The sequence below is a fragment of the Phalacrocorax carbo genome, chromosome 3 (assembly GCF_963921805.1).
Source record: "Phalacrocorax carbo chromosome 3, bPhaCar2.1, whole genome shotgun sequence".
Lineage (NCBI taxonomy): Eukaryota > Metazoa > Chordata > Aves > Suliformes > Phalacrocoracidae > Phalacrocorax > Phalacrocorax carbo.
In genome coordinates, this window is record NC_087515.1 from 62,549,661 (window position 1) to 62,569,539 (window position 19,879).

Below are 19,879 nucleotides of genomic sequence, written 5' to 3' on the forward strand. Positions count from 1 at the left end.
TTTCTGATTTTATTTCAGCTGAACAAACTCCTATTAGTCCACTGTACCCTGAAGGCATGAAAGCCACCTCTCAGCTTCTTACTGTTGGGGCCTAGAAATCCCTGTATCAGTTGTGCACATGCTATCTAAAGCAGTCTTTAAGAGACGAAGAAAGCCAGTTACTAGGAAGAGCTGAAGAAGCACACTTTACTACTGTGATTCAGTTATTTGCTAATGTTGAGGCTGAGGAAGGAAATGCTGAACCTCGGGATTCACAGGAATACCCACCAGCCCAGAAACCATACGCCTGATCCCTTCTGCCTTTCATCTGGTCATTGTTCTGTTCACAGGCTTCAATCCTCACCTCCTTTTTGGCTGTCACAGACTTCCCTCTCTGCTGCCCTTTTCTTCCTTGCTGTGTTCCCAGATTCCCTGGCCAGCCTTTACCTCCCTAAAGAACTTACATGGGACTCTAGATCCATCCCTTAATGATCTCTCTGTACTGCATCCTCATCCACCTGCTTCCATGCGATTGTTTCTTTCTTGTCCCCCACACTCACTGGGCACCATCAAGGAAAAGGTAAGGACATAGAAGAGCTAGATTTGCAACAACTCAAAAGCCATAGACTGCTACATGTCCATCTCAGAAAGTCTTAGACTTTGGTTCCTATGCTTAAGCCTGGCTTTCTCAAGGAATATGGGACCAACACACTGGCATGTCTCAGTGCCACAATGGCATGAAATGATTTGAGTCCTGCCTGGGAAGGGGTGTCTTTTGCACAAGGTTCACAAGGAAATAATTTGAGCCAATACCTTGAAGGTTGCTGTTACCTTTGTCATAGGCAATGAACCTGACTGCCAGCATGTACATCCCATCAGCTGAACCTGCATGTTTCAGCAAACATGCAAATAATTTTTTTAGAAAAGCATGTTATTTTTAAATTCTGTAGATGTATTCAGTCTCGGCTACTCTGAGATGCTACCAGGAAAACTGACTGTGGGGATAAAAAGGGAGGGAAAATGGACCGTTAACTCAAGAATACCATTGGTCACCTCACAAAGAAGAAAAGGCAACAAATCCACATTGCTTAATAAAAGACCTTGAGCTAAACCAGTGAAAGGCATGCCTGTACAGACACATTCACTACTTGCAGTTCCTGTATGACCACAGAAGTCCCCAACAATCTGGAGAGCAATGCCATTAAAAGTCGTAGTTGCCCTTCCTGCTCCAGGCAGAAACAGGTTCAGTCCCGCTGAGGCCGGGGTACGCATGCAACTCAGTCCTCACTATGAGGCTGGGGTAGCATTACCTTTGCGGGACCAATGGAACCAGTTGCCCACTTCTAACAAGCCTGCCTGGAGTCTGGGGCAACTGAGGACTTCAGGAGCTTGCAGGTCAGCCAAATCTTTGTAGATTGAAAATGAAAGACCAGCAAAAGACATATCCTTACACAACACTGTCTTTGCCAAAATTCAGCCCCTTGTTCTAAGAATGAAGGTGTTGGAATACTTCTGATGTCAAAAGATATGATTTCTGATGATCCAGCTTTTATACATGGATGATCTGTGGTTTGTGTAGTTCCCTCCTGAAAAATTCAGATAGGAAGGTAACCTGAACATGGAAATTTTCAAGTTGCACTTTTTATCTTGATAAAGTTAGAAGTGATGGAAATTGTTAGGCAAATTTAACTATAAGCACTTTTCCACATAAAGTTCATCTTTATAATATGCATGCACCAAACTGCATTTTTCTTGTTTTGGTTTTGCCCATATCCCATTTTCTTCTGCATCCATCTATGCATTATTTTTCTTGTCTGTTTTAAGAACATAGGCTGCTTGGACCATGTACGCAGATTTCTTGCCTTCATCGGTCCAAGAACACTTCTGGTGGTACATAAAAAATGCAACAATTTTCTTTTCTGTTTGCATTACAGGCCCAAGCTGCTACTGAGACTCAAGGAAGACCTTCTGAGACGGCTGCAGTACAGACAAGCCAGCACAGGCACTGTGGAGACAGCAGATCCCCCCTGCTACTATAGACCCCTCCTTTTATGGGCCTGTGTTGAAAGTGGGATGGGGCTTTTGGAAAATTGCATCTGCCATTGCCCCCATATCCCAGTTCCAGGACATGGAACTTTAAGGACTGGCGTGTTTTTCACAAATAGCCAGTATTTTCTGGACAGAGTACCTCAGCAGTTGTTCCTCCGCTATCAGTCTCACGTCATCTCTTGGGATGAGTTCTTCTGATTTCTCAATACAGATTACTTGCACCTGGATGGGAATGATAGGGTATTGGCAGAGACACTGAGCAGACGAGTGGAGAGGGGAGAAACCTTGCCAGCCTTTGTGTGTGCAACTGCTGAGTCAGCTCAACAGCCTCAGATATACCCGCCCCCACAAACACAGGTGCAGATGGCCATATAAAAGTAATCTTAATTTGGCTGCTGCCCAAATTCCACATTCCTCTTGGCTCCACTGGACCCGTTTTCCCACATGACCTCATCAACCATGCCCTCGCGGCAGACAGCCAGGCAGGCAACGCGCAGTTGATTCTCCAAACATCCAGGAGTTGTTGTGGAAGTGGGAAGGAGATGAGAGTCCGATATGGGCGAGAGGAAGAGCAAATAGGCAGGCCTGGGTCTGGGCCCTTGACCCCCAGACTTCCCCCACACCCACTGCAGTCTGGGAGCCAGATCCTTGGGGCTACCGGGCTGCCTTTGTGTCCTTCCGCTCCAGCAACAATGCATGGGCTGCAGGAGATCCCTCTCTGCGAGGACTCTGCTGGCATAAAGCTGCTCTGTGCAGACCCTGGCAGTGCCCGCTCTGTCCCTGTCTAGGACACGATTAGAGGCTGCTCGGTGGTGTCAGGATGCCCTTGTGGGAGACTCAAGCTGCTGCAAACCAGCCTCAGCTGCTGAGGGAACTGGCCAGGCCCCTGCCTGTCTCTATACTCAGCACCAGGTAGCTGAGGATTGAGATGCACCTATGTGAACAACAACTTCAGTGGCAGCTTGAGGACTGAGGGCTAGTTCCTGCACCCATCTCAACCCATGAGTTAATACTGAGTATAACTACAGCATATGGAGCTCACAGACATATCCAAACACAACCACTGAAGATTAAGAAAGTTAAGTTTAACCTGCGCAACCCTTAACTCTGCTCTTGACTACCGTGCAAAGTTTTCCTACAGTGACTATATTCACCTGTCTACGAAAGAATAGTAAATCCTTCCATATGTTCACCATTTGCCAGGAAGACTAATGAAGACAGAGCCACACGACATCCAACCACAGGTTATTTCCATGCTGTGTTTCAGTTTCCAAGATGAAGGCACTTTGTGTGCACAGCTAACAAACTTAGTAACTTGCCCAATTTGCTTTTGAGGGACTTTTATTTTTCCCCTCTTCAACAATTTGGTAGAAAAAAAAAACTTAGTTGATTTTGATTACGGTAAAGCAGACACAAAACCTGGAGTACTTCAGACAACTAAAGTTTAACTAACTCACAAGCAGTTTGAAACAGGGAAGTGGACTGGAAACCGTGACACAACTTCGCTGTAGGGATCACTGCTTCAGCTGCTACAATCTGGTAAAGGAAAATCAAGATCTGCAGCACTCACATGTGTATCAGATTTCATGACGCATATCTAAGAACCACCCATTCCCTCGTCTCATGTTTAGCATATCCAATGTGTTAGGGCAAAAAATAAAAACCTGAGCAATAGGCACGAGAATGACAACACCATCGGGAGCCTCCTGCTGTTGGAGGCTATATCGAGGGGAACTTTGACTGTCAGCTTGGCCGAGCTTCAATTTTGTCCTAAATATGGTGCAACTGACTGAGAAGAGCTGGGGCGACAGTGTGAGAAAGCTTGCCACCAGAGAGCTATCAACATAAGCAGGTGGCTAATGTCCTCTTTGCTGGGCTGTCACACAGCCTGGTTGTAAAGGGAACACTAATAAATACCACCAAGCATTAGGTGCAGTGTATGCCAAGCCCAAGCAAGGCTGCTAACGCAGAGCAGAGGCTGTCGCCTCGCAGATTGGGACAGAGGCACGAAGCAGCACACAGGTGTCTGCATGGGCACCATGGAGCTTGCAGTGGGAAGGAAAAAATGAATTGCCAGAGGAATTCCATTTTTAACAAGTTGCTAAGAGGCACTCTGTGCCTATTTAAATCTGAATTGTGCAAGCAGTGGAAACAGAAAGGGAAGGGTGGGCAACGTTAAGACTGCCCATTAGATTTCCTAGACTGGCTGGGAAAGAATCCTGTTTGGCATCTGAATACGCTGCAGGAAGCACTCTTGACGTTGTGCCTATACACCTTTACCCTCCTTCAGGCCTATGACCATATGCCAGAGACCTTCTTACCATGGTAGTCATGAAGTTGCTTTGCAATCTTTGCTGGCTCCTAGGGAGCAATATTAAGTGGAAATCTTTACTCTTTCTGTCAGCCCAGACCACAGTCATTGCAACTTCCTATGGTTGCAAACTGCATCCAAAGATCCTACGGATGAGCTCTGGGCTAAGCTTTAGGTTGAAATCATGCTGTCAACTTGGGAGAAGGGAGGTGTGTGGGAAGGAAGAAATGAGGACAGCAGGGAAAGACACTGCAAGAGCCCACAGCAGGATGGAGAAATAGAGATACACAGGAAATTTGTCCTTACCAGAAATGCAGAACAGAAAATTGTTGACATGACACCCTACATGAAAAAAAAAACTACACAAAATACTATTAGCGGCTTTGGAGGTGTGCATGATCGGAGCTGCAAGGAAGAAGAAACATCCTGAAACTGAATCACTATCTGTCCCTGAAACAGACAGCTAATTAATTTTTAGTTTTAAACGTTGGAAAAGATCACTGATCATTTGAGCATGTTTCAGCATGATTGAAAACAAGTAAGGAAAAACCTAACTTACAAGTACCAGCAAGCCATGTTTGCGATGATTTGGTTTTATTAGAATTTTTTTTTAGAAAGAGCATTTATAAAAATCCAGATATAGATTTGCAGCTCCGTATGTATGGTAAGTAGAACATTTGGTTGCACTGTGGTCATCTCAGTGGTATTAACCTGCAGCCTCATGATTCATTATTTATAATATCACTGTCTTTGTAAAGTACCAGGTCACAACCACCATAAAATCCAGATATTTCATGTCAGAACTAAAATTTTGGTTAGCCTTTAAGAATGAAAAAGGAGGAGAAATTAAATCACCCAAATGGGCAGGATAACTAGGTTCTGTGCGAACACACAACAGGACAAGCAGATCAAGTAAAAAAGAATTTTGCCTCTAATACGCTAAAGTGTGAATAGAAGCTCTTGTGCCATGCTTGTCAAAGACCACATGGAACAGCTTGTCTATGTAAGCAATTACCATAACCTTCTGTGGACCGGCAAACAGCAAAGTCATTCCAGAAGTGAACATGCACTACTGATCTCAGCTAGTAAAATTCAGCCCTGCTCCCAATTCTACAAGTTGTGGCAGTCCAAACTCTCATTAGACAGCAAGAATTCGGGGCAAGGATCATCCTCTAGTATGTACTTTGTACAGTGCCAAGCATGAGGGGGTGGAGGACTCTAGCTGCCACACAATATGAATAATAGTGATTCATCTTTATGATGCCTCACTATTAGTTTGATTACCTGGCTTGATTCACTTGAGGTCTGTAATGACTTCTGTAGGCTGTCAGAAACCTTACTTTCTCAAGCTGTTTGTATTGGTGAAAAAAAGCCCCAACACACCTGCCTCCTGAGTGAATGGGTTTGAGGCAGGACATAACACAGCCTCTCCTCTTCATGCCAGTGAATGCAAGTTTGCCTGAGCTGCTCTTGAGGTGATGAGGAAGGGTGGGAATCCAGGCTCTGTATCTGCAACCAAGAGCAGCTTATCTGTAGCTCAGGTGAGAGTTACATTTTAGGTGAAACATATGCTCCATATTGTGCTAGTTCCCACCCCTGCAGGGGACTGGAGGTTCCTTCTGTTCCATGAGCGCATGGGGGCACCTGCAGGAAGCAGGTCCTGGTGCCCTTGCTCCACTCTAAACCATTTCCTTGGCTCACACACTGGTGCAGCAGTTTTGGGGAAGCAGATATTTGTTCATTTTAATAAAGGCTTGTCGCTATTAATCCATTCGGTCTACATTCTCTTCAAGATCCAGACTCTCACTCTGTCTGGGACTCCAAATGTCTGGGACATTTGGAAAAAAAGCAATGCTTTGTTACTCCAGTCATACTCATCTATCATCTGTTTTTACAATGACCCATGCCACCTCTTTCGTTTCTTTATAAGCCCTTGTCACAGCTTGATCAATCCACTACCTATTTCTATATGTCTTCTCTTTATCTGGGTTTAGGTATTGTGCTTTTACCAGTTCTGGACTAGAATTCGGCAATTTCCAGACTGTTCAGGGCCATGGTCTTTTCAGGGTTTATTTTTTTAGGCTAAAGTTTAGCCATGTGGTTATCCAGCATGTCCCTCTGCAGCTCTTACTCCCAAGAGCTGATGATTGCGCTGATAGCAGCATCCTTAATCTGAGTACTGTTCTTTCCAGTGGAAAGAACAAATTAGTGAGGAAAAGGTAAAAATACCAAAGAATAAGATTTTTAAAGACAGTCTTCATGCCTTCTTCTTCTACCTAAACACTAACAAACTACCTACCTCTGCATGTCTGAGTTTTGAAACATTTTATCTCCATAACCAGCCTGATTTCACTGAAAAACGCCTCCACGCCAAATCAGGATTCCCTTCCAATTCCTATATCACTTCAGTGCATGCTTTTCTCTTCATCCCTTCTTGGCATTGCTCTTTAACCATGCTTATGAAAAAATTTTTGTGGAAAAATCACACCTGTCTTTGGCTTCCACTATTTGCCTTCTCTTCCGCCCAAGACCCATGACCAAATCCCTCCTAATCATTGAGAAGGCTTCTGAACCGTACAAATACCCAAAGAAAGAGACACCTTTTCAAGTACACCACAAAATTAAATCCTGTAATCTACATCAGTTACAGGCACAGTAACAACCTCAACTAATTATATAGTTACGAGCTGTCTCAAATGCCTTTTTCTAAACCCCCAGCTAAAGCATGTGAAAGCCTTACAAATTAACCTCTTGCAACTTCTAAAAGTAATGTCACATCTTTTGCTTTTTGTGCAAGTAACCTCTCACTGGTGAAGTTTGGTCAGTCACAGCTCGAACTGCACCTCCAAATACCTGCTAAACATTCACAACGTGAGGTAGACAGGTTACACTCTTGAAGAGTAAAGAACATAAATCTCTCTTGTGTAGCCAGTGAGCAGCAATTCCCTGTCAGCAAACACAAAAGAGGAGAAATGAAGATAACCTTCCCCTATCTGTGTTGCTGTAGCATCTGAAGGCTGTAAATCTCTCCAGAGTGGCCATTACGATGATGGCTCTGCATGTTGTACTTGAAGAATAGTGACGTTTCATCATCTGCTTACTAGAGATGCTGAATCAATGGAGAAGTATTTTGCAGTCTTCCAAGGACACACAGGGCCAGCAACGCATGCTGCTACTATATCTGCTAAAGCTTTTGCACTGCCCACGTACACTTTATTAGCAATTTTCACATGTGCTTATAATGGACTTCTCCTGACACCTCTGCCAGACATACCTCTGCAACCTACCCCACTATGCTGCAGAACCTCTGCTCAAATAACCTTAGGTTAGCAAATGCACGCTTTGGCTTCTTGCTTTCCTGGGCTTGCAAAAATGGCTGATACGCAGCACTTTTCTACTTCTCCATATTGGAAAAGAGCAAAAAGGCAAATGACAGCATTTTAGGTCGTATGCAGTCAAGCAAAGGTCACCTTGAATTAGGACTGATGTTAGCTACTGCCTCGTTCTATGGTCTCCTGACAAATCCACTCCCTAAGTCACTAAGCATAGGAGAGACTTTTCCAAAGCTATGTCTGCACTCAGAGCCACATTCCACTTCCACATGAGGGAGATACTTAGGACCTTAAGATGCACTCATGTTTGAAAAGGTGACGTTGAAATCAGAGAATCAGAGGATTGCTGAGCTGGGAAGGGACCTCTGGAGATCATCTAGTCCAAACTCACTGCTCAGAAAAGGGTTAACTAGAGCAGGCTGCACCGGGCAGTGTCCAGTTGCATTTTGAATAGCAGTAAGGATGGAGACTCCACAGCCCCTCTGGGCAACCTGATCTAATGTTCAACCTCTTTTACAGTAAAAAAAAGTTTTTCTTATGTGACCTTAGCTCAGTATATAATTTTTAGCTCTCTTCTCCATGGAGCCTGTAAAGTTGCCTACATGTTTCGGGGATGCTTCCTGCAAGCAAAGTATGACCAGGAAAGATGCATTCCCTGCCATCCATCCGTCATTCTGAAGTTTTTAAGGTAGTAATTTAAAGCATAGGTTGCTAACACTGAAAAGGGATGTTTATTGTTGCATCTATATTCTAGCTGACAGCCAGCAGGAATTACACAAACATCACAGAGTCAACCTTAAAGAGAGTCTATCTCACGGCAGTTAACCTTGTTCTCCCTCTTCGCCAGACTTCTGTTACCAGTGCTGAAGAAGTTCAAGGGTGGAAGAAGATTTATATAGGATACAGATGATGGCATCTGCCTGTGAGGTTCATGAGCAGGACAAAAACAATGCTGTCACTTTACCCATCCCTTGGTATCTCATGTTCGGTCTAAGAACACCATACAGCATCTACTGTCTGCACATCACAAGAGAAAACAGGGCTTTCAAATGGGAATTACCCACCAGAGGCAGCCTTGCAGCTAGCCGCCAAGGTCACTGGGATTTTTCACCAGCTTGTCTATCACATCTCCACCCTTCCCCTGAAAAGTTTTTTTCTCAGCATGCTTACTAATATCAGGATTGGATGAGGAATATTCCACACCCTACCTAGCATTTTCTTCACCAACAGCGTGAAGAAGAATAACTTCAGGGACTTGTTGCTCCATTTTACAATACTTAGCTACCCATTATTGGCTCCAGTTATGTTTCAAGTTAAAATAGCACCAAAACAAAACAAAAAGGTGGGAAAGAAAACCTCTGAAGTTTGGAAGCAAAACTCCGAGGTACGCACAGGACCACTGCTGAAGAACCAACTGACGTTATCTCTACACAGGTAGGGTTGTTTGGTTGAAGTTGTATTGGCTGTGCTGCCACGCACCTCTCGCCTCTGTACCATAAAAAATACCTAATTATGAAACAAGCATAGGAAATGATGGGCTGGCATGAACAAAACCAACTTCCAAGCAGTAATTAATATAATGCTACAAGATAGTCCGTGGCCAGGAAGGGAATTATGAGATTTTCTTTGGTAAAACTGAGAAGTGGATGTATCAGATCAGCTAACCAGCACAGCAAAAATAAGACAGCTTCCAAAGTAAGTACAAAGTGTAATAAATGTACTAGGTTATTGTCTGCAAAGGTTAGAGACATCTGGGCCACGAAAGTATTCTTCCCCCTGAAATTTTATGTTGAAATAAAAAAAAGGTCAGCCGAAGTCAGCCTTATCTGCACCACAAAATGATTACCTAATTAGTATGTATAAAATAACTCAACATGAAAAGATTAGGGCAGACAAAGACTACTACATTTAGAGGACCTTGATGCTAACTGGAACAACAGATGATGACATGAAATTAAGGATGACAGTGCTACATGCCATGTCAAATTTAGCTCACGTAAACTAACATGATAGTTAAAGGGTGTTCAAGTATAGCTTCCAGATGGAAGAGGGAAAGAAAGTAAGAAAAAACTTGCTTAAGATGATTTCTGATGACTTTTTTACTGGAAAAACCTGGTCAGCCAGTTAAGACCATGGTAAAAAGAGAATGTAGTGTCTTGCAGGAATTTTATCCCACCAAACAAAGCAATTTATCTCTACATATATGCACAGAACTATTGACAGATATTCTAGCAAAATAAATATAAATAAAGTTACCCCATATTTCTACTAGTTTTAAAAATTCTGAAAAACTCAGCTGATAGATGGGCATAATTGAAGTAAAGCACAACTCGCAAGTTTCTCAGTCCAAATAGCTGTAGTTTCTGACTTCGTGTGCTTTCACTGTTCACTGTTGCTTCTTTTCTAAGATTATGTTCCATATGGCTTTTCAAGTAGAGATTCCAGAAAATTTCTAATTGCAATAGATGCATTTATAGTGTCTCTCAGTAAAACCAAAATCCTATATATGAAAACAACTAGCAGTAAGATATTAACACCTGAGGTACAAAATTTCTGAATTAAAGCACTGTACTCGTTACTCAAAAGATACATGCTTTCATTACGGAGAATTATATCTGTGTCTTTAAGTGGAATTTATTGGATTGCTCCAGCAATTGACATACAATAATATGATTCTCAAATACATTATAAATTAAATATGTATACCAGAAACAGTCTCACTTCCGCAATATCAAGTAGATAATTCACTCCATAAGCAGGACAAAGTGGTCTTTAAGCACTTCAAGCACCAGAAATGGGTATTAGGAAATAATTTCTATCTTGGAGTATGGGTATTAGTTTCTTTCAGATCACAGCTTTCCACCAATAAATGCAACCACTGTACCACCACCCTCATTACTAAGTAGGAATATAAGGGGAAGACAAGACCTATGCAGGAGAGGAAAGCAGAAATACTGGATTGAAATGTTATGATGCTCCACCTGCTCTCATCAGGCTGAGAGACATGTTTCAAAGGTGGCCGTGTTGTAGCCAAGCACCTATACTGAAGGTGAGAGCAAGACTGCTGTACCGAATTTAAAGACGACAGTAAGGGCTGAATTCTCCATCATGTTCAAGCTCTAGTCAGCATAAATGCAGAGCAAGAGCTAGTGAGCAAACATGCAAACCCTTCCCCTTTTGCACTGCCTGGTCATAACTAGAGTCACTAGCATCAGCCTCCCAAAATGTGATGTAGACTGAGAGATGTATCTACACAGATACTCTACCAAACTCTAACTCTGCACAGGCGGTTTGTGTTGGCAGAAAGTTCCTTGACCAAAATATGCCACAATGACAAAAATATTTTTATAAGTATAACCACATCCACTTCAGTATAGAAAGGAAGCGAGCTTGGGCAACCTAAACCAACACTGCCACAGCAGCAAGGGTTTCAAAGACAGACAGCGTTCACGTATGTTAGCCGCGACAGTTTGTGCCACATTTCTTCTATATCAGCCTCAGACATGAACTGATACAAGGCGCTGGCAAATGGTGGCTGTAGCAGGAGAAAAGGCCTTTGTTACCCTCTGCCACGAGATGCTACCTTGCTGCAGGAAGAATGCTCCAACAGCCTTGTCCACATTCAGCTTCTCCCACTATTTGGCCACTAGAGCTGAAAACATAAGATCAAACTGGAGAATGCAACGTACGCTCTCCTCCCCCTTTTTTTCTCAACAAGCATTAGCTTGGGGCGGCCAGGAAAGAACAAGGGAAATAAAGGAACTATAAAATACATTATAGTAACTGTAGCATTTTCTTAACACTTCAGGAGAAAAGGCAAAGAAGAGCATTGTTTTTTACACTCTTCTTTACATTCCTTTTCCACACAGCCCATCCCCAAATGCAGGGCTTAGCAGAGCAATGAAAATAGTGAGCTACAGTTTCCCTCCACCTGCCACACAGCCCTGTACTTACCCACCTGGAAGTCCTGCATCTTGTTCAACTGCACTGGGCCCAGGGAGGCTACAAAAAGTCCTTAACTAGTGCTAGCAGTATAGGACATAATAAAGGCAATTGCTTGAAAGCGCTGCATCGGCATGTAAGTCATACTTCTATTTTTTTCCAGAAGATACAGAACTGGCATACTATGATCTTTCCTTGTAGAATGCTACATACTGATTTTATTTCTCTTTTCCAGATTCTTACACATTTTCAAAATCCACTAATGCAGTTTGTTCGAGAAAGAACTTGAAATGTGACCTTTTTATCATTTACCAAGAGAAACTGAGAGTTACACAAAGGTTTTCCTTTTTTTTTCTTGTTGGGTTTTGGTTGTTTCGTTATGTGTTTTGGGTTTTATACACTACGGGAAGGAAATCATGTGTTTCTATAACTGGCCAGCATTTCTCTATCACATCAGAAAATATTTTTGAAGCTTGGATAAAAAGAGAGTGACCAAATGTTTAAAAACCTCCCCCCCCCCCCCGCCCCCTTGGCAAAATTCCATGTTATTTTTCTTTAAAAAACCCTGTATTTGCTGTTACTTTTAAAGAGCTGGCAGAGGCTTGGCCACACATCTTCTCTTAATATTAAATAAAAAAGATGTGGGCAAACCTTTTCGTGCACTTCTCTGAAAATCTCAACCTTTGATAAAACAGAACGCCAAAACAAAAGTAGTAATAATGTGGTTGACATTAACTTGAATGGTTCAGTTGTTTAAGCTTTATCTGATTCCATGCATCCTGAATATGGATAGTTTGGTTTCTAGGATAATAGCAATTTGGATAGTTATTTCATTATTTCATCTCAGCTGGGTTTTTGAGGAAATGTTAGTTGATTTGTGGGTATGTTGTTCTTATTTACCAATGAAATACTATATTCAAATACAGCACAGACTTTTTCCCATTTGTTTTATATAAAAATAATAACAACTCAGCCGTATCCCTGGAGGATTTACAATTGACAAAATCCTTCCAAGGGTTACTTTATCTTCCCTTTTTTGTTCATGCTTCCAGTTTGTCAGCAACTGAATCAATAATTAACTTGGACTGTCATGTTTTCTGTAACATAAATAGAACATTTAAAATAACAGCCCTGAAAAGCCCTATTTTCTTTAGGTTACACAACATCTCAAAAAAAGCAAGCAGCTGAAAACCACTACACGACTGATTTTAATGTTTTGAGTTGCGAGGGAAAGTCAGCTGCAGGACACCCACATCTGTTTTTCAGAGGCTCAGGGTGAACGAAAAGCGAGGACTCTTCACAGGTTTTCTGAACAAGTATGTAAGAGTCCTCATTGCTTTTTCACTGCCTATGGAAGTGGCAGGTTATTCCTAGCCTTACAAACACCTTTGATCTGGATAGGTGAGGACCCATTAAAGAATCTGCTTTCTTAGGGGCTCACAAAAGATGACAACAGACAAGCATGCACTGCTTTGCAGGCAGCAGTCATCCAAAATGCCAATTCGTGTGACCGCTACTGGCAAAGACAAATGTCTAATCTATTTAAAAAAAACAAAACAAAACAAAAAACTCACGCATATCCCCTCCCTCCAAATCTCTGTAGCTATAGTGGCTGTGCCATGCTGTTTCTTAGAGAGTTGGGACAGTATATTTCTTATTATTTTAACAAGATGGGAAAAGCAGTGACATGACATCAATGGATATAAATGTGGCTGCAACTAAGATTGTCAGAAACCTCTTGCCTTATGAAAACAGTTCTGCTCAGCTTCAGAAGGGCTGAATTATTATGCCTCATTATTCCTGATATATTTTGGTGGGGGGAAATACACTGAAAACAAGGAATCTGTGAGAAGTATTGACTGCAGTGTACTGCATTTAAGTATGCGTTTAAATATGTGGTGAGGTGTGATCTTATTTCTGGAGATGTGCTGTAATATCTGGTCTAAAACCAACAATGTACCGCTGTCAAAAAGACAATGGAATATAATTACTGAGGAGGCTCTTTTGCAAAGGATCACATGAAGACAACATAAAAGCAGAATAAAACTATTATTATGCTTACAGTTTTGTCACTATGGGCTTTTCTATGCTGAAGACAATTTACTACAATTTTTTCCCTCCACAATTTCTCAAAAAAGAGGGACGAAATATTACTGAAACCTTGTTTTCTAGATTAAGAGATGAACAGCACAGCACACCACACTTCACTAACTCCTGTCTGGTTCTAATAGTTTAATAATCCTTTCCCCAGTGGGAAACCAACACTGAAAAAGTACTACAAAGAAAACGCTCCGATCCAGTTAGGGTTAAAGATTTTGCTGTTCATTTTGAACATAGGGGATCAATATAGGGAAACCACCTTTTTATGAAGTAGCTGTTTAATAAATAGCAAAGAACATTCCCTGCTGGAACTGCCTGTGCAAATATATGCTTAAGACTTTAGTATCTGCAATATGTTCTCCTCACTACTGGGGACCTGGCTGCCCTCTCCACTCCCAAATCGTCAGAAGCAGCTATGCAGCACAGCGATTTGATGAAGCTCTTTCTCATGACATTCTGGAAAATGATTCAGCTAATGGCTTGGTGGGCAGGTCCAATTTTTTGCCTCATTGTCTGTGTTCTGACTCCAACCCTGTATAATATTTTGGAGAAAGTTTGCCTTTTCCGCACTGTGCCGAGTAAATATTTTGTCAGTTGTTAAGGATGCGCTGCAGAGTAAGACCCGACAACGTATCCAAATTCAGCAGCAAGACTTGGAACCGTGTTAGAACTTTTTCCAGATTGTGATTTGTAATGTATTTCAGAAGCCAGCAGAAAACCAACCACTTGAACTATTACAGAAAGGCTGAATGAACCCTTTTCAGAGCAGTAAAATGTTTTTTCCCCATAGCTGAAAAAAGAAATCGTTAACACTAGCAGAAAGGGCTGGGTGACGAAGGGGGAAGTTTACTTCCTGACTGCTCCGTGGCGCTGCACGTTCCCCAGCGAAGAGCAATATCTGTGCTGCACCAGAGAGAAAAACCTCACTGGGACGAGGCGAAAGGACCAGTGCTAATGCACTGTGATACCAAATGGCTGTGATACCAAATCGCCCATGTCAGAGACACATCCTCATGACCCACTGGAGAGGGGTGAGCAAAGAAAATGAAAATAGAAGCTGCCCTCCATCCTGCCTCCACAGTGGAGCTATAGAGAAGGAGGCACAAATTAAGACTAAACAAAGACTTGTTTCAGGAACGTAATTATTTGATCTCTGCTGCGGCCAGGCCATTACTAGAAGTGATGGTCACTAAAACTGAATTCCACTACTTAAGCTAGAAAAACATTTAGCTTATAAATTACTAAATAAAGAGAATGAAAAGTGAACACAACTATGTGGCTCAGCATACATCTATAACAACGTCATGGTAACCAGTTGTTTGTACTTTTTATGTTATGTCTAACATAAAATCTCTCCAGTAATAATCTGTGGAAAAAACAAACAGATGATAGACTCATATTTGTGTTGTTGTTGTTTGGACCAATGAAGAAAAAAAATAAAAAAGCACCTTCCTTTCCAATACAACAGTCCGTCATATAATTTTGCTAGAAGCTGTATTAAAATAATCGATATCTTGAGGTTAGTATGCCAGAGAGATTCTCTCTCTCTTTTGCTGTTATGATTGGGGCTGAATAAGTAATTTTTACAGTCTGAATGGCAAGGTACAAAAATCCTAAATTGCTGAAAAGAATGCAAATGATGACAAGGGCCACCAGAAAAGCAGAGACAGAGCAAGAAGACAGAAACCGAAAAAATAATGTTGCTGTCCTCAGTGGAATGTATACCTGAGGAAATTTCTGTCACTACCCCAGCTATGCAACAGTAATAAAAATGGCAAGCAGTTTCACCTCCTTCCATCCATGCATCCATTCTTCCTTTATTCCCTCCTCTCCGTCCCTCTTCCTCCTTTTTCTCTTTCCTTCCCCTCCTTCCTTTACTTCTCCCTCTCATTTTTTCTGATTTTTTTTGTGAGGTACAGACTTTACATGGGAGATAGTAGTAGGCTTTTTCTAGCAGAGGAGAGAGTACCACTTTCTCAACCAGGAAAATTTTTGGACAGCATTTACAATCAAGCCTGGCTAATGGTTCTAGTCCCTGACTGACCTCTGCTACTTCTGGCATGCTCAAAGCAAAGAAAGCCAGTCCTTGAGGAAAGGCCATACCAAAAACCTCCTAGAAGGCCAGAAGGCTTTAATTTTTGTTGCAGCTACGCTTTGCTTTTGGCAACAGCATCCAAAATGTCTCACTGAATCATCAGGCAATAAACTGAGGCATAAATTGATAAAATCTATAAATTTCAATCTGTAAGAAGAGTAATTCTTGACAAAATTTACAATTTGCACTGTGAAAAACATTTCCAGTTTTGTTTCTTTAGCACATTCATAAGCTTACCATCTTGCTCTCTCTTCAGCTTTGGGGACATCATGTCAGGCAAACATAAGGACAGGCTTCTTCTCCAGACCACCACGTTGTATGTACTGGTTTACCCAAGAAGTCCTTTATGTGCTATCCTCCCACCCCATCCAATTTCAGGACTTTCCTGCCACGGTCCTAAGCCAATGGCTCCTCCATACCACCACTCTCCTTTTCCCCATCAGCTGGGTTGGACACGTGCCCTCCACTCAGCTCCTCCCTGCAATAACCAGAGCTCTGGCTGCCCCTTCCCTGCCATTTCACAACCCTCTCCTCCTCCTTCACTTTGCCTGTGGCTTCCCACGCTCTTCTCCCCAACTCCTGTTTCTTTTGTTTCTTTTCTTTCCCTCTGGAGGACTGCTCATGTATCAGTCTCTTCTGATTCATCAGAAGCGAAGCAGAAGTGACACAACCAGCTGAAGAAAAAGCCATGGGCAAGGTGTGTGGTTGTGTCCTGCGTTTCTGCTGCATCTAGTGTATCAGCGCCTGCCTGCGACTGGGGCTCTCCAGCGTGGCCGAAGTGCAAGCAGCTGAGCAGAACACTTCAGAGCCACTGGTCAGGCATGGCGACACATGGCATACAGGTCTGTAAGTACTAGTCAAAAAAACTGCTGGAGGAATATAAAACTTCTGGAGCAAGTCCAGAGAAGAACAGTAGGGTGCCTCATGACATATGCTGGTTTCTGGTTTTAGAATGGCTTTTTAGACACCTTTCAAAAGCAGTCAAAACTGCAGATAAAAAGAATAGTAGTAAGATTCTGAACAGACATTCCCTTTTTTTCCCCCTGTCCTTTCTGGCTTGGTTTTACAACTCCTCTGCAGACCAACCAGAAACCAGAAAGTCAGTACAAACTGGAAGACCCACCCAAGCTTCATGGCCTTTCAGTTTGGGACAGAATCACATGGAATCACAGAACCACAGAACAGTAGGGTTTGGAAGGCACCTCTGGAGATCATCTTGTCCAACCCCGCTGCTTGAGCAGACCCACCTAGAGCAGGGGGCACAGGAACACAGGGACACTTGCTGAATCCCATGGGTTCCTGGATAGAACACAAAAAAGAGGAAGAGACACATTTTGGGAAATGCGAACCCAATTAAGCCCTTCACATTGATGGAAAGGTATAAGGTGGCACAAGGACCTCTGGCTGCTCTTTTAAGGATTGCTGAAGCAAGTGTGAGAAGAAGCTCTTTTAAGATGATGATTTCCTCATATAAGCAAACACCACAACAGAGGTGGGGCAAGGCATTAAACCTGCAGTCTCCTTTCAGGGCCTAGCCCCATTTTCAACCCATATTTACATCTACTGTCAACATAACTTTGGCCACTTAAGGAGGTCCAGTCCCTCCCACAGGGCCATTTACTTTCTTTCAGCTGGTGGCATTTGGGACCACCGCACAACAGGACATGTTATTTTACATACACAGTTGACCAAATCCAGGTGGCCTTTATCATCTGTTATTCTTTTTCAGTGTACTCTCAGGCAAAGATCAATGTCAGTTCCTGAATGTAAAGAGAGTTTGCCTGAGGAGAAAATGGGTAAGGATCTCATTTCCACTGACTTCAGTATCAGAAAGTATTTCATTCCCTGAAACTTCCTTAGTGGCCTTCTGCCGGCCCATGTAATGTTGCATCTCAGCTGTTTAAACCACTGTTCAAACGCACCTACTGGAAAAATCTACTGGTGCCACAACTGATAAAAAGAGGTGTGGCACTTTTGCAACTACTTCTTAAATTTTAATTATTTGTTAGTTTTGAGGAACCATATTAGCTCATATATCACCAGAGAACACGGGACTTAACAAAAACTGCAATTGCCTCTTCCTGGTACACAGACAATATTTTGGTGAGATTACAGACGCAAATCTTTGCAGCATTTCAACAGCCGAGGTCCTTTCCTTTTGTGTCAAAATTGTAATATCAAGAAGAAACATCACTGAGCTCCTAACCCATTCATGCATGTGTTTCTAATTATTTTCTTTCAGCCTGTTATCCAGAATCAGAAATTACATTAGTATAAGAACACAAGTTTTCTCTGTCATGGTTTAGCTTTTCATCTTTCTGCTGGATGAAGGAATGAAGTCATAATAATTTACTTATATATGTTAAAAATTATAGCCCACTTACATGTATTTAGTTTGAGATAAAGCCAGTAAACGTCCTTAACAAGTAAATACAGTCCAAAATGAAAGTCATTGTTTCAACAAAAAAGAAAAGGCATTGCTTTCCTCAGTAGTCTGACTCCATTAGGTGTTCCGTGTGTTTACCAGCTGTAAGACTTGACTGAGGTTAAGTGAATGAAGGGATAGAGTCAGTGACTAAGTGAGGAGACAGCAGGTAATGGAATCAGGAAATTAGGTATAAGCCACCAAAGGATTAATTATACAGACCCAGTCCTCTGATCTACTCTGTTTGGCACCTGGCCTAAAGGAATGCACAGTGCATGTATGCTCACTACCTACAGCCAGTTTCAGCTGCGTACACGCACTGCCGACCGCTTCAGTTCTGCACATTTCTGAAATCATGCCGCAGACGTCAATTTTTTTGGCATATACATGCTCAAGTCACTTTCTTAGAAGAAATACACCATTTTTGGGGTATCTGGCAATTCAGACTGCAGTACTTACTTTTTTAAGCCCAGTGACTGAAAGCAAGTTTATGCAATTTTGTTTACTGCCGCAAAGAAATTCACACTGCATCTTAACAGCACATAAGATGACATATGATGAGGAAAGAGCTTAATAAGGCAGGCAAGTATCAAAGAGCAATTCAATACAACTTGAGAAAAACATTTTAAAATTTTGCTTAGAAAAGTTTAATTATATGTATTTTTACATCTGTGAAGATGCTTCTTAAAAAGCAAACCATTGGATAATTCCTCACTGCACTTAAAGGAATGGTCTAACTTGTATTGATATATTTGATATATTGCATATATCAAAAGAGAAGCTACATCAAATGATAAAATTAAATAGTAATGTTTTGCAGGGTTGGTAGAGTATGCTTATGGCATGAGAAGTACAAAGACACAATATTAATTCAGTATCTTTCAGAGACAAGAACCAGATTTGTGCACATTTTGTAAGCTTTTCCTTGTTATGTCCATTAACCAGCATTTCGAATGACGTATGTTTGGCCTTTCTGTGAAAAAAAAAAAGAAAATGTGAACTTTACTTCAGGAACAACCCAAGAGAACTAATGAAGCTTTCTTAACCTCACCAAAAGGAAGACAATATAGGAGAGGTCCTTACTTCTGTTTTTGTACTTTTTATACTATGTGAAAAGGAATTAAGTGATAAAAAGGGGTACTAGAAGCAACTGGATAAAAGATCCCTCTAGCACAAGGTCCATGAGGACAGCTGTATGGCTATCCTTAAGCATAATGTATACCAAAGTAGAGGTATATCTCACAGCATGACTGGAACCTCACACCACACTCAGCCTGGGAGGTAGCCTGTGTAAATCACTGATTTAGGGGACACAAATCTCTGCACAAGTCTTTTCAGCATATGGTGCAGAAAAGGTACAGGAGGGCCGTAGGAGAGCCTAACACTGAGAGAGAGCCATTGCCTCTCTGTTCTCTGGCACACAAGTGGAAGCTTTCAGAAGCTCAGTGTAGAAACTTGCCCACAGCTCCAACACCTGTGAACTATGTATTTCTTCATAATTAATGTATAGTTATCTTTTTCAAATTGACATCCCATCTTCCACCAAAAGACTTAGTCAGGTCTCCTTCTCCCAGTAGGAGGAAGGACTGGAGCGTTGTTATTTGAGCTTTGGCTACACCTTTCATTTTCATCTAGGTATGCTATTG

The 19,879-nt window shown here is 42.0% G+C and overlaps 1 protein-coding gene across 2 annotated transcripts in view; it reads right to left on the minus strand.

Annotated features, from left to right (window-relative positions):
* AIG1 (androgen induced 1) overlaps positions 1-19,879 on the minus strand; it is a 132,971-nt gene that overhangs the window by 36,654 nt on the left and 76,438 nt on the right. The window contains exon 4 of one of the 2 annotated variants that reach the window (XM_064447136.1): positions 18,927-19,206. The exons of the other annotated variant lie outside the window; for it this stretch is intronic. Within the exon in view, the coding sequence (XP_064303206.1) occupies positions 19,171-19,206 (36 nt within the window). The 3' untranslated portion in view covers positions 18,927-19,170. Of the gene's footprint in view, positions 1-18,926; positions 19,207-19,879 lie in introns of those variants that run through there. 2 annotated transcript variants of the gene reach the window in all.